The sequence below is a fragment of the Garra rufa genome, chromosome 1 (assembly GCF_049309525.1).
Source record: "Garra rufa chromosome 1, GarRuf1.0, whole genome shotgun sequence".
NCBI lineage: Eukaryota > Metazoa > Chordata > Actinopteri > Cypriniformes > Cyprinidae > Garra > Garra rufa.
In genome coordinates this window covers 75,368,320-75,383,864 of record NC_133361.1, presented here as the reverse complement: position 1 = coordinate 75,383,864, position 15,545 = coordinate 75,368,320, and the positions used below count along the sequence as shown (strand labels likewise).

At 35.0% G+C, this 15,545-nt stretch overlaps 1 protein-coding gene across 1 annotated transcript in view; it reads left to right on the top strand.

The window, feature by feature from the left end:
• The window catches only part of LOC141320071 (NACHT, LRR and PYD domains-containing protein 12-like), a 44,077-nt gene extending 35,187 nt beyond the window's left edge, over nt 1-8,890 (top strand). Inside the window, exon 11 of the mRNA XM_073833287.1 lies at nt 7,824-8,890. Within this exon, the coding sequence (XP_073689388.1) occupies nt 7,824-8,374 (551 nt within the window). The 3' untranslated portion in view covers nt 8,375-8,890. The remainder of the gene's footprint in view (nt 1-7,823) is intronic.
• The last annotated feature ends 6,655 nt before the right edge of the window (nt 8,891-15,545 follow it).

Sequence of the window (15,545 nt, the reverse complement as noted above, 5' to 3'; positions counted from 1 at the left end):
CCTGCCTAACAACTTTGCTGTAGCAAAGCAACGGGTCCTTGGTTTGAAGAAAAGGTTTTCGAACAACCATGATTTTCACAAGGAATATGCAGGATACATGAAAGATGTCATCAGTAAGGGCTATGCAGAAGAAGTACCTCAAGAACAGCTACTCTGTGAAATTGGGAAGGTATGGTATATTCCTCATCATGGTGTACATCATCCAAGAAAAAGATCCATTCGTGTAGTGTTCGATTGTGGAGCCACATTTCAAGGAACATCGTTGAATAATAAACTTCTGCAGGGACCTAACCTTACCAGCTCTTTGCTTGGAGTTCTCACTCGCTTCAGACAGGAACCTGTAGCTTTTATGGGTGACATTCAGGCTATGTTCCATCAAGTGAAGGTGGCTGAAGAAGATAGAAATTTTCTTCGCTTTCTTTGGTGGCCTGATCGAAACATCTCTGAGAGACTTGTGGAATATAGAATGACTGTACATTTGTTTGGTGCAGTTTCCTCTCCGAGCTGTGCAAGTTATGCCCTGAGGAAAACTGCAGATGACAATCAGTTTCAGTTTCCACCTCATGTGATTCAATCTGTCAAGCAGAATTTCTATGTGGATGATTGTTTAAAGAGCTCGGCTACTGAAAGAAAAGCTATAAAGACGATGAAGGATCTCATTGCTCTGTGTCAGAAAGGAGGATTCATTTTGGAAAAATGGGTCAGTAATAGTCGTACACTGTTGCAATCTATGTCAGTGGAACAAAGAGCCAAAGACCTGAAGCAGTTGGATTTGGACCGAGATAAACTTCCACTTGAAAGAGCACTGGGTCTACAATGGTGTGTGGAAACGGACTCTTTTAAATTTAAATTGGAGGTAAAACAGCAGTCTCTTATAAGACGTGGCATGCTTTCGGTCATCAGCTCCGTGTACGATCCTCTAGGGTTCCTGGCTCCAGTCATGTTGTCTGCCAAGATGTTGCAGCAAGAATTGTGCAGGAGAGGTTGTGGATGGGACGATGCCATACCACAGGACCTTTTAAGTAAGTGGAAAAGATGGTTGGAGGATCTGAGGTCACTAACTGCATTTACTGTGGACAGGTGCATAAAGTCAGGGGATTTTGGAGATTTTAGGCATGCTCAACTACATCATTTTGCTGATGCCAGTAACAATGGGTACGGCACAGTAACTTACATCAGAATGTTAAGTCACAAGAATCGCATTCACATTGCCTTTCTACTTGGTAAAGCCAGAGTAACATCATTGAAGGCTGTAACCATTCCCCGTTTGGAGTTGACAGCAGCTGTGCTTGCTACTAAGGTGGACACAATGCTAAAGGAAGAGTTGACCATTCAGTTAGAAGATTCTGTCTTCTGGACTGACAGTACTGCTGTACTGAAGTACATTAACAACGAAGACAAGCGTTTCCACACGTTCGTAGCTAACAGAATTGCAACCATTAGAGAAACAGTTGAACCCTCGCAATGGAGATATGTCAGTTCTAAGGATAATCCAGCTGATTTCGCTTCAAGAGGAATGAAGGTTGGAGACTTTCTGAAGAACAGCAGGTGGCTTGAAGGTCCAGCCTTCTTGAAGTTGCGTGAGGAGTATTGGCCTATAGACACACCATATCTCTCAATAGACTCTGATGATGCAGAGATCAAGCAAAAAACCACGGTAAATGTCATTAGTGTGAATGAAGTGTCCAGCCCTGTTGACCAACTAATTGCTTACTTTTCTGAATGGAAGAGGCTCAAAATAGCAGTGGCCTGGTTTCTCAAGTTGAAGATGATTTTGTTGAAAAGAATTCGCTTGGGAAAGATGCAGAAAGCTACTAGCAATCAAGACAGCGGTGTACAGCCTGAGGGATCAAGATTCACAGTGATGCCTAAGAGTTTTGCTTTGACATTGGATGATCTTTTAGGAGCAGAAGAAGCCATCGTTCGTTATTCACAGCAAAGAAAATTCAGTGAAGAAATTTCTGCTTTATCATCGGGGAATGTGACGGTAATTCGGCAAAGTCCTATTTATCGGTTGGATCCATTTTTGGATGATGGACTCTTACGAGTTGGAGGAAGATTGAGTAAAGCAGCCATGCCTGAAGAGGTAAAGCATCCACTCATACTCGGCAAAGATCAGCATATTTCCATGCTTATTCTGAAGCATGTACATGAAAGTCTGGGTCATGGTGGACGAAGCCATACGTTATCCACTGTTAGAAGGAAATTTTGGATTACTAGCTCTCACTCTGCTGTTAGGAAGATCATTTCTAGATGTGGCTTTTGTAGACGCCATAATAGAAGAGCAGCTGAACAAAAGATGGCAGATCTTCCAACAGAGAGGATCCTTCCTGATCTACCACCATTTACCAACACTGGAGTAGACTACTGTGGGCCAGTGGAAGTAAAGAATAGAAGGGTAACCTGTAAAAGATATGGAGTAGTATTCACCTGTATGGCAAGCAGGGCAATCCATCTTGAGGTAGCAAGTTCACTAGAAACGGATGCATGTATCAATGCATTACGTCGCTTCATTAGCAGGAGAGGACAAGTGAAACATCTAAGATCCGATAATGGTACTAACTTTATTGGAGCACAAAGAGAATTAAAGGAGGCTCTGGATTCACTGAATCATGAAAAGATTCAAGGAGTGTTGTCACAGGTTGGAATTCGTTGGAGTTTTAATCCTCCAGCAGGTTCACATCATGGTGGTGTTTGGGAGAGAATGATACGCTCTGTGAAAAGAGTTCTCAGTTCTGTTTTACGTCAACAAAGGTTGGATGATGATGGCCTTCACACAGTCTTCTGTGAAGTGGAATCCATTTTGAATGATCGACCAATTACTAAGCTGTCGGATGATCCTAATGATCTGGAGCCCCTCACACCAAATCATCTTCTTCTTTTGAAAGGGAAACCAGCCATACCACCTGGATTGTTTGAGCCTCATGACCAGTATGTGAGAAAACGATGGAGACAGGCGCAGTATCTGTCAGATCTTTTCTGGAAGAGGTGGCTACGGGAATATCTGCCTTTACTTCAAGAGAGGCAAAAGTGGAATCAGAAGAAAAGGAGTTTGATTGCTGGAGACATTGTAGTAATTATGGACTCTTCAGCTCCTCGTGGCTCCTGGGCTCTGGGCAAGGTCTTAGAGGTTTTTCCAGATAAGCATGGTCTAGTGCGTTCTGTGAGGTTGCAGACCAAAACTAGTATCATTGAAAGACCGATAACAAAACTTTGTCTATTACATGAAGTGTAAAAAACACAATTGGGTTTATGATATTGTTTGGCTCCTCTGTTTTCATTGTGTTTGAATTGTTATGTTTGTCCATCATTAACAATTAGGGGTCGGTGTGTAGGAGCCAAATATGTGTACCCATAATGACATGTTGTTTTTATCATGGCCACAAAGTGGCGCTGTTAATTTAATTGTGAATAGAGTATATAGGTAGTCTTCCTACTGCGTTAGGTAGGTGTTTGACCCGGAAGGGCAAAAAGGTTTTTGACCGCTATAGCGCGAAGCTGATGTAATGGTGAAACTTCCTAAATGTAAGCTTTGGAAATGGAATTGGATATTGTGCACTAAGGTGCTTTGTGGAGCCAATAAACTATTAATGATGATGATACAACGGAATAGTCTTCTCGTTCATTGACGGTCGGAGAGATTCAAAGAGGAAGTAACAACGTAACATCAATCAAGTAAGAATGCGCGTCAACCTACTAGTCCGGGATCAAACAACTCAGTAGCTTAAAATATTAGATTTAGCTCCTACAGCTAGCAATATCGCTAACATTAGTTAGCTGTGGAAGCTGAGGCATTATATGAAATCATTGAAAAATCATCATATATTGTAGTTTATATCATAAACAAAATTGTTTTATGAGCACAATATACTTAATGAGTAAAGTGAGCACTTTGTTATTATGCTCATTTACAAAAAGGCTATCATTACTAGAGCATAAGGATTTGATAGTTTATCGTAAAACTGTGGACTGATTATTATTTTCCCCTTTTTATCCAATGGCAAACATGAGAACACAAGCCTGAAGGAAAGCTGAAGAAAGCCTGTCAGTGGACTGTTCTCTGCATTTCCAACAGACTAAACCTCCTCAGACTAATATTGTATTTGTTCAAGTTAATGTTTCTGTCATTTTCTGTCCAATATTTAAATATGACCAGTTTCTTCAGTCAACCACAATACTATAGACCGCATTATACATTATTGACACAGGCTGTTTAATGCTGATCTTATTAAGTGTGTAGCCTACTCTTGTAGTGAAGAACAACTACATACTAATGACTGTATATGGGTTGGTTACACTTTTTCATTGTATGTCATTTTGACGGTCGTAAATTACCCGTCATAATCTATTATTACCCCTCATTTGAATTTTCATATTATAATAGTACATTTACTTGCTTTTATTTTTGTTCAGATTTTCATTTTTAATAATGAACCTACAATAGCATACTGTATAGGTTTTTGTGTGTGTGTGTGTGTGTGTATATATATATATATATATATATATATATATATAGGCAAAATAACATCCACATCTCCATTCTGTTCAATAGTTTTCACCCCCGGCTCTTAATGCATGTTTTCTCCTGTATTTTCAGTGTCTTTTATTTTTTTACACAACTATTGTTAAACTACTTTTCACTATAGTATAATTTACTTTATAATTTACTATTCATTTATTTTCATATTGTATGTTCTGTATATATTTCATATTCTACTTGGTATTACTCATGTATTGTCATTCATTTCATGTATTTATTATGGTATTATAGATATGTTTGCTATTATAAATCTATTAAATTACTGTTATTGTTCTGTTGTGCTTGCTATGTTGTTATATTATTCCCTTTACTACAGCATGAACTACACACACCTTGTAATATTACAAATATCACTATATTTTTACTGTGCACTGTATCAATGTACAATATTTCACCGCTGTAACTAAGCTTTACTGGTGCATTGGGTAGTTAATAATGAGTTAGTAATGAAGCGACACATTAACAAATCATCAAATTACAGACCAAATTCAAGTGTTATTTGTCACACACACAGTATCATATAAAGGGAAATGCTTATACGACTGCTAATAACCCATACATTTTATGAGGAGTTAGTATAGAATGAGAAATAAGATCATTAAACAAATTAGAATATAATAAGATTAACTTTAGTTGTAAACAGAAATTTGCTTTATGTACAAATATACAATAAAAAATAACCGTAAAATATTAGAAAAAGGAATAGACTATAATAAATATAAAAAATGAAATGTGCAATTATGGGCAAGACAATGTGCAGATGAATTAATATTAAACATTAAACATGCAGTAAGAGTGTCCTCCTTGTTCATTTACAGCACCAGTACAACTAACAATTGACATAATTTCACAAAAATGGACTCAAAAGAAAGTCCAAACATAATGTTACCTCTAAAGACACACAGAAGGTCAAATATTTTATGTCCAGAAGCTCAAAACCATGCTGTTATTTAATGTGCCTAACTTTCCACACAGAAGAAATGCAGATGCAAACATAACTTTGATTTGGTTTACAAAAGCAGACGACATTAATTAAATTAAAATGTCATTACCGAAACAAACCTTACGCACCGAGCGAGTGCCTAGAGTGCGCCACTAATGAGTGTCCCTCCAGAAACAACCTTACATACTGTAGTTCCGTTCATTTGAAACGGTTTAATTATTGATCATTGAAAGTATTAGCTATTGGTCTATTGTCTACATTTGGTTTAATATATCTGTCTAATTAATGGCACTAATACTTTCAACGAGCAATAATTTAATAATGTCAAATAAAGGGGACTACAGAATGTAAGGTTTGTTTCAAGTGGGACACTAATTAGTGGCGTACTCTAGGCACTCGATCAGCGCGTAAGGTTTGTTGTTTCGCTAATGTCCATTTTTTTATCTGCTTTTGTAAACCGGATTAAAGGCATGTTTGCATCTGCGTTTTTTATTATTATTTATTTATACACGTTAATTAAACGTTTTTAAGTTTCTGGAAGCTAAATATTTGACCTTCTGTGTGTCTTTAGAAGTAACATTATGTTTGGACTTTCTTTTGAGTCCATATTTGTGAAATTATGTCAATGAAAAATAAAGTGACTAAAAAACACAGTTTGTTGTACTGCTGGTATAAATGAACAGCGACACTCTTACAGCATGTTTAATGTTATGTAATTTGATGATTTGTTCATGTGTTTTTTAGTCACTTTATTTTTCATAATTTCACATATATGGACTCAAAAGAAAGTCCAAACATAATGTTCTTAGTGGGTTTTGTGTTTTTATTTTTACTAATTCTGTGTATAAATCAATAGGGTGAGTTTAAAGGGAAAGAGGAGAACATAAAACAGACAAGATCAGTCATTAGTGTATTTAGTATTTTCTACACTTGATGAAGAGGATCAACCTTTGACACCCAATAATGTTTAAGACAAAGCTGAAGATGACAAATGCTCAAATTATGATAGTATTAAATAAATTAAATTCAAAGTCAGAGTATTTCTCATTCTTTCCTAAAGATGTAGTTTAGCCATAAATGTTAATTAATGCATTAACTATCAAACATGTACTAACATTTAGTTAAGGCTGCCGTTATTCATCCATGAATCCGTATGACTCCAGTTGTAGTTAAGGATAGCCCTTTGTTAGTTCATAATTAGTTAATTCCTGGAATAATCATTAGTAGCTGATGAATTAAGTGTTCATTTAGGCATTAGTACATGATTATTCATCTACCCTTATTGTAAAGTGTTAGCCACATTTCTTTTAAAGGGGTCCTATTATGCTCCTTTACAAAGTCTTTCATTTGTTTTTGAGTCACTTGAACATGCTCTCATGCTTAGTTGTTGGAAAAACGCATTATTTTCCACATAATTTACATTATTACAATAGCTTTCTCCTCAGGCTGGCACAAACGAGAGTGGACTTTGACATTTGTAACTTTGTGGATGTTTTTTATGCTCAAACATACACACCACACACTGGCTAAAGTTCAGAAAGTGAAAAAGCAGAATAGCACCCCTTTAAGATCATTCACAAACTCTATCCTATCAAACATTTTCTCAGCAAATTTAAGAAGGATATTGATGTCAACTGCTCTTTATATTTGGAAACTGTATTCCACATCTTTTGGCACTGTAGTCGTGTTAAAAAGTTATGGTTATGATACATTTGTGTTTATCAAAAATAAAAGATAGTCTCTAATTTTAATTTGCATTTTGAAAATGTTGTTTTTGGATATTTTGATCATGATAATATGAATAATGAAGCATTCGTTATTAATCTATTCATATTACTAATTAAGTTTCACACATTCATAAATGCAAATCGGTAACACTTTATAATAATGGGCCGTTGTTAACAAGTCACTATGCAGGAAGTAATAGGTAGTTCTACATTAACACTTAATACTATTAACTCATATAGAAGCAAGATTAACTGAGCAGTAGGTCAGTGATCATTTTGGACAAAGGTAGTCCCTTATTAGGTATTTGATCATTACTAAAGAAAAGAATTGTGAACTGTGACCAATTCATAAAGAATAACTCATTAATAATCACAACAGTCACATTTATAAAATCAACAATTAGGTTCTTTGTGCAAAACTAATTTATGAAAACCATCATCACCGGCTGAAATTGTGACTCTGACCAAAATATGAATGGATGTGTTCTCTGTTCATTTCAAACTAACAATAATATCATTTATTTAATTAGGATGTAATGCCAGCAATGATTGGATTATTTCACTATTATGAGCTGCATTCATTCCTGATTCTGATGTGTTTTATCTCCATCAGATTCCCATCGGCTCACTCTGGATCCGAACACAGTGTATAAACTCCTCCGTCTGTCTGAGAACAACAGAGTGATTACTGACACTGACACAGATCAACATTATCCTGATCATCCAGACAGATTTGATGATGAGTGGCGTCAGGTGTTGTGTAGAGAGAGTGTGTGTGGACGCTGTTACTGGGAGATTGAGTGCAGTGGAGATGTGTTTATATCAGTGTCATATAAGAGCATCAGCAGGAAGGGAGGAGGTTATGAGTGTGGGTTTGGATATAATGATCAGTCCTGGAGTTTGTTCTGCACTTCCTCCAGTTACTCATTCAGACACAATAACATATGGACTGTTCTCCCTGTGAAGCCCATCATCATCAGGAGAACAGGAGTGAATGGTGTCTATAGAGTAGGAGTGTATGTGGATCACGGAGCAGGAAGTCTGTCCTTCTACAGCGTCTCTGACACAATGAGCCTCATCCACACAGAACACACCACATTCACTCAGACGCTCTATCCTGGGTTTGGGTTTATTACTATTGGATCATCAGTTTCACTGTGTTGATGAATGAGAACAGACTGATGAGAGAATCTACCCATAATGCTTTGAGCTGATGATCAACGAGTGACAGATAGAGTCATGACATTAATATGATCATCAGTCAGAATAAATCTAATAATCCTCATCTAGACAGTAGATCAGTGTGTGATGATGATCTGTGTTTCTCAATAATATCAGTCTCTCATCAATCATCTGCATTATGATCAACATCAGCCTGATATCCGATCTCTCATTTCCTCTATTGTTTGGAATAAAACACAATCGCTGAACTTATACGGACAGGAAGTGAACGTCAATAGAAGGATCCATTGCAGCGGTCCACTAGCTTCATGCTATCGCTACGCAGAATATCATATTAAACTAAACATGCATTAGAGCTAAAATACCAAACCTGGATCACAACAACATTTACAGCTTTATTAAGAATATTTGTATATGACTTCTGTTAACGACTAAACCATAACTCGTTTGTTACTGAAAGGATTTGTCTATGTTTAGTTTGTACTCTAATCCTGTTTGTTATTATTGCCCAAATAAATAAATGGATGACAACACAGAATAACACACATGATCAAAAACAGACTGTCTTTTATTTATTTGTTCACAAGATCTGCTCTCTAGGATCATAAACGCTGAACTAATACCAGCATATACAATTAAATTTGTTTAACAATATTTTACATTATTATCAGATCTTGATCTCTAAAATATTAACTTTATAAAATATGCTTTTCTTCAGAGTATTAAAATGTTTTATTGACAGTATATTCTCTGAACAAAGATCAGATATTTTATTGACTAAAACATGTCAAACATGATTTAAACTAATATGAGCTTAGAAACAATTATTTAGCCAATATTACTTTATCTGAAATATCTGTCAACACGGGGCTCCTTTTTATTATTCAATGACTATTTAAACAAATAACGGCAGAAATGTGTTACAAATACAATCATCTAATTCTGCTCTACAATGAAAAGAGAGCAAAATAATACAAATAATGAATAATGACAAAGTGTTTAAGTATTATTTAAAGGATAACAAATGCATTTACATGAATCATTAAACAGATGTTTTTATTTGTTATAACTCACAAACGAGGACAAGAATCAATCGAAACAACAACAGAGCAATGAAATGAAAGAGACAAGACTTATTCACATGATATCAATAAAACACACAAATATAAGTGTTGCAATGCTCAATAAAATAAATTATCAAAAATAAACAGTATTTATACAATTCACAAAACATACTTTTTAATTATATATTATTTTATATTATTTTAAACATATTTTATTTTTCTTAAGTTGTCAATTAAAAACATCCTTAAATTATCATTGTCAAAATAACAAAATATTAATTGTATCATATAATAATATTAATAATTTCCAAAATTTTAAAATTATGATTGAATAATATTATTAATAATTTCCAAAATAGTAATTTTATAATTTGAAAAAAAAAAAAAAAAATTAAAAAAATATTAATGTTATGATTTAATAATATTAATTATTAATAATAATTAATGAATAATAATAATTTACAAAATATTAATTTGATCATTTATTATAATTGAACATATCCATAAAAAATATGATTACAATGTTTCTGCACTGTAAAAAATAGTCTAATTTAATAATGTCACTAATAATTTCCAAAATATGAATTGTATGATTTAATAATATAAATAATAATTTCCAAAATAGTCATTTTATGATTTGAAAATATTAATTATAATTTCCAAAATATTAATTTGATGATTTATTATATGTGAACATATTCGAAAAAATTATGATTACAATGTTTCTGCACTGTAAAAAATAAAGTCTAATTTAATAATGTTAATATATTTATAATATATGTAATTTAATTTAGTATATAATTTAATATTGCTAATAATTTCTAAAATATTAATTAAATTTTTCTTATTATATCAGTTGAACATAATCATAAAATGATGATTATAATGTTTTTGAACTGTAAAAATAAAGTCTAATTAAGTAATAATATCACTAAAATTTCCAAGTTATTATTTTTATGATTTAATAATATTACTAATACTTTTCAAAGTATTAATTATATGATTTCTTTAATTATATCAATTGACAATTTCCATAAAAATGAGTATTAAAACAATGTTTCTGCACTGTAAAAAATAAAAAATCTAATTAAAAAATATTATTAATACATTTTAAAGTAACAATTTTATAATGTAATAACTTTCAAAATATTAAATAATATCACTAATAATTTCCAATATATATAATATATAACTTAATAACATAATTGTCTAAATTCCTAATAATATCAATAATAATAATGAATAACAATATTACTGATAATGTCCAAAATGCTAATTTTATGATTTAATATGAATAATAATATGAATTGTGAGTAAATGATCAGGCCATATTTATTGTGGTGGATAAGAGGAAGGAGAGTAGAGATGTTCATCTGAACACAAGAGCAGCAGGATTCTTCTGATTCTTGGAGAGCTTGAAGACTGAAGAAGATCTCAATCTGAGCATTAAACGGCTCCAAGTCCAGGATCGTCCCGTCACTTTTCATATTTCCTCCAACTCAGATCTGAATGTCACTGTGATGAGTTTGAGTTCATTCTGAGCTTCTCAACACAGATTGATTCAGTCAATCAGATTCATTTGATCTGAGCTTCATCTGGACACCAGATTCAGGATCCCTGAGAGAATCAGATTCAGATTCATAATCAAGCTTCAGTGTTGATGTGAATCAGTCAAACTCAGGACATCTTTCTTACTCTCACTTTGACTTTCACTCACCTGTTTCCTGAATCATTGCCCTGAAAGACCTTCAGAAAGCATCTGACCACAGATCCAAACCAATGATTAAATACTGTAATATTCAAAGTATGTCTACTTATTCAGAGGGATTTTACAATTTGGGACACAGATTTGATCATTAAATATGACTTCATATCTGTGTGGAATCCACTCCTTAAAGAGGGAGGGGCTCTGTCATGATTGACAACTTGAGTTCAATCTTGTTCTGCCATTGCTGACAATTCCCACTGTTTTTCCCTGTTTGTTTTCCCGTTGCTGATCTGTCTGTTTCTGTTATTTGATTGTCTGCCTCCTGCCTTTCAACGCTTGCTTTGTTTGCTGGATTAACTCCGTCTGATCGCCGCTTGCCTCCACCATTCTGCCTGGACTCTGTTTCTGAGTCTGGATTGTCTATAATGTACTACTTTGATTATTGATCTGAATAAAGCTGCGTTTGGATTCTCACCTCCATTGTTACAAGATCCTACAGCGCGGTTCATTTTTAATGGTTAAACACTTTGTCACCTTCAAAATGCAAACATGCCATTTAATAATTTAACTAATTATGATTCTAAGAAAGGGAATATAGAATTGTTCTAAATAGAGTTCTAAGCCTATGCAAAATGTTGATTTCAGTCCAGTGAGTCGATACAGAGACAGTGTAAAATCACTTAAAAATCATCTCTGTCCTTTTTTATTATTATTATTTTCTTTTCTTTCCTATTAAGTAATCACTCAGACAATCATTTGACTAGGAACAATAGTAAACTACAATAATATGGACCCATAACACCGGTGATGTGCACACGCGTGACTAAACAGACAGGCATTACACGTGTAAGTACTACATTGCCGTTTTTGATCATGTGTTGAACCTAACCTGTATACTCTACAACTAGAGCTGTGTCAAACACAGGAACTTTCTCTTAGTAGTAAAACAATGGCTTAATGGTTGCCTTCCCCTAAATCTGAACTTCATTACTAAAGGAATACGGACACATTTGTGATTGAGCTTTACTTTTGTGTTGTGTCAGTCTGCTAAATTAAATGCTATATCGTCTCTTTTGCAGGTATTCTACAGGAGGATACGTGTCTCCAGAATGACTTTTATGGGTCTCTCGCTAAGCCAGTCTTTTTTGCTTTTTTTTTTTGTCACGAAACGTTGCAGAATGAATCACAAACTACTAAACAATAGGAAAAAAAAATACTTTGTTTACCTGAATGAATCCTAACCGACACATATTAAAGATTATAAAACGGTTAGTTCCATTCCTCAATTCTGATTGGTCAGCAGCTGATAGGGCACTGCTATGACCGCTTCACTCAACGGTTTTGTGTATCATTGAACCCCCTTAGCAACCACCCTTAGCAACGTAAACACAGCTGCAGCAGTTAGGGACTACTTTTTAGAGCGGAAGGCAGATAATGATTTTACTTTATGAAAACATACAACTTAATATATATAACTTAATATATATTTTTGATTTTAATATTTTTATTGTGTGGTAACCGTTTTATAAAAGCAATAAGGTACTTGAGGCTGTGCTGTATCGTGAATAAATCACGGCTGAAGGGGTTGCAGACACTCCGCACAAAATTACATAAACTAAAAGGAAACGCCGGTGTGACGGCTTTTTCTTCTTCTATACACACACACACACACACACACACACACACAAACATCAAAATAAAAGAAACTGAATAAAACACATTAATAGTATTATTTTTTCACATTAACAAATAATTTTGAATAATTAAAATACAATATAAATGTTTATGGACTAATGTAAAGTATTTATAAACATACAAATATAAAGTATATAGGAAACGCCGGTTTGACAGCTTCTTTACATGCATTTTGTCTTGAGGATGTGAGTTGTGCGCTGTTAAAGTTGAGGTCAGCGAAGATGTTTAGTTCGGTCACGGATTGCACAAAACTTAACTAGAACACGAAACTCTCAACGGAAAGAAATAAAAGAATTAAAGTAAAAGACAGGAGTGTGACGATCTCCTCATGTTTCCTTTAGAGGAGCAGGCTTGCATGCTGGCATACAGCCGTAGAGAGCAAGGGCATGGAGTAAGCGCGTAAGAGAAGATTAAGAGAGCAATTTGAATGGTGTCCTGAGTATTTAAACTCAGCTTTTGGACACATCCCAAATGATGTCTTGACCAATTAGAACAATGTCCTAAGTCCGGGTACGGTTAGTTTCTCCTCCCAACCATAAATCACAATGTCATCTGATCCGTCCCGTGATCCCAAATTCCCGCTCTTTGAAGAGATATGCTGCGTCCCAATTCGCATACTATCCGTCCTAGTATAAATAGTATTAGAAATAGTATTCGAAAATAGAATTAGTATGTCCCAAATCGTAGTATGTTCAAAAAAGTATTCCAAAGATTCCCGGATGGTCTACTACTTTACTTCGGAATTCGAAGTGCGGATCAATGCACACTCTAACGGCTAATATTACCCACAATACATTGCGCGGTGAACGAGGATTCGATTAGAACTACAAACACGCAGTAAAAGTGTTAAAAAACTACAAAAATGGAGGATGTGTGCGAACAACGGACAGGTAGAGAAAGGGGTTTGAATGTTAAATAATCAGTGTGTAACCTGATAAAAAATATATATTTTAAATGTTATCCTCGTTATATTTCATGTGCAGCAACATTATGAACTTTTTTAATGATAGGTTTGGTCATTAACGTTTAAATGCATAATTATGCAAACACCAGCAGAGTTCTCGGCATGAAAGACTCCTGAAAGAACGTGCCTCTCAGGAAATTAAATGAAAGGAAATGTAGATAATGTTAACTGTGATGATTGACAGGGCAGTTTAAACAGTGACAGGATTCAGGTAACCAAGCAACAGAGCGTCCGTTAAAGAAGCAGTTATGACGAAGTAGTATTGTCACGGTTCATACATCTGCCGTGTCCTCATGTCTTGTGATCATGTGTTTGTCTGTGTTGTTTATCATGCCATGTGCTCTGTCTCGTGATCCTGTGTCTGTCTGTGTTGTTAATCATGCTCATTCAGCGCAGCTGCCAATCAGTCCTCATAGGTGTCTCACATCACTGCTGGCTATTTATACACATCTCACACACATCTCCTCTGTCGATAGTTCTTCTTGGATGTTCGTCACCTTGGACTGTCTGGATCGTGTTCTGTGTGGATTTGTATTTCGTCTGTTCGTGTTCGGAGTCGTCATCATCATCACGGGATCTTCACTACACGTCTGCACCTGCCATCGAGTCCCTGTTCCACCCAGCCGAGAGCGCCCACTGCACCTGGAAGTTTGTTCACCTGTCTGTGTTTCAATAAACGTTCACTTTCACCTGCATTTGCTTCCTTCCTTTTATTGTACCGTGACAAGTATGTTCTAAAGTTCGCCTACTATTCTGCTACATACTCAAAACTATGTACTTTTTCTTCACAAAAAGAGTAGGCTACATACTTTTAGGGCGTAGTATAAGTAGGCGAATTGGGACGCAGCAACTGACTATATATAGAAGAAGAAAAAGCCGTCACACCAGCGTTTCCTTTTAGTTTATGTAATTTTGTGCATAAACGTTTGTATTAGTACATTATTAAAATGTATTAACGTTAATGTTAATATAAAAGTATTTTTATGTATGTGTGTATATATATATGTGTATGTTTGTAAATACTTTAAATTTCTACATAAACGTTTGTATTGTACATTAATAATTCTAAATGTATTAATGTTAATTTAAATGTGTTTTATTTAATATTTTATTTTAATGTTTGTATGTGTGTGTGTGTGTGTGTGTGTGTGTGTATATATATGTATAAAATTCACATTTGTTCAAAGTGATCCTGGCTATCAATGTATTAAAGGAGAACTCCGGTGTGATATTGACCTAAAGTGTATTGAATCATGATACCGAGTGTAAACGTACCTTGCATATCTCATCTCGTCTTGTCCACTGCTGTCCGAAATCTGGGGTCAGTTAGCCGATGCTCACAACAGCTTGTCAATGAGATCAATGGGGCATCGAAGCAGTCATGTAAATAAATCACTGTTTTACGCCATTTACGAGGCACAAAGTAGCGCCACACTTCATCGATAGACTTCCAAGGGCCCTGACATTTAAAACGCGACATTGAAAACTCATAAAAAGCACCGGTAGTTTATTTACGAGAAGATTTATACAGACAGTAACTTCAAGGAGTTTAGCGATTGCCGCCATCTTGAATGTAGTCACGTTAAGTCGAATGTCGAGCACGAAGGAAACTACAACCCGATAGGTTGAAAACCTGATACGTTCCTTCCTGCTCTTCACTCGACTTAACGTGACTACATTCAAGATGGCGACGGCCGCTAAACTTCTTGCTGTTACTGTCTG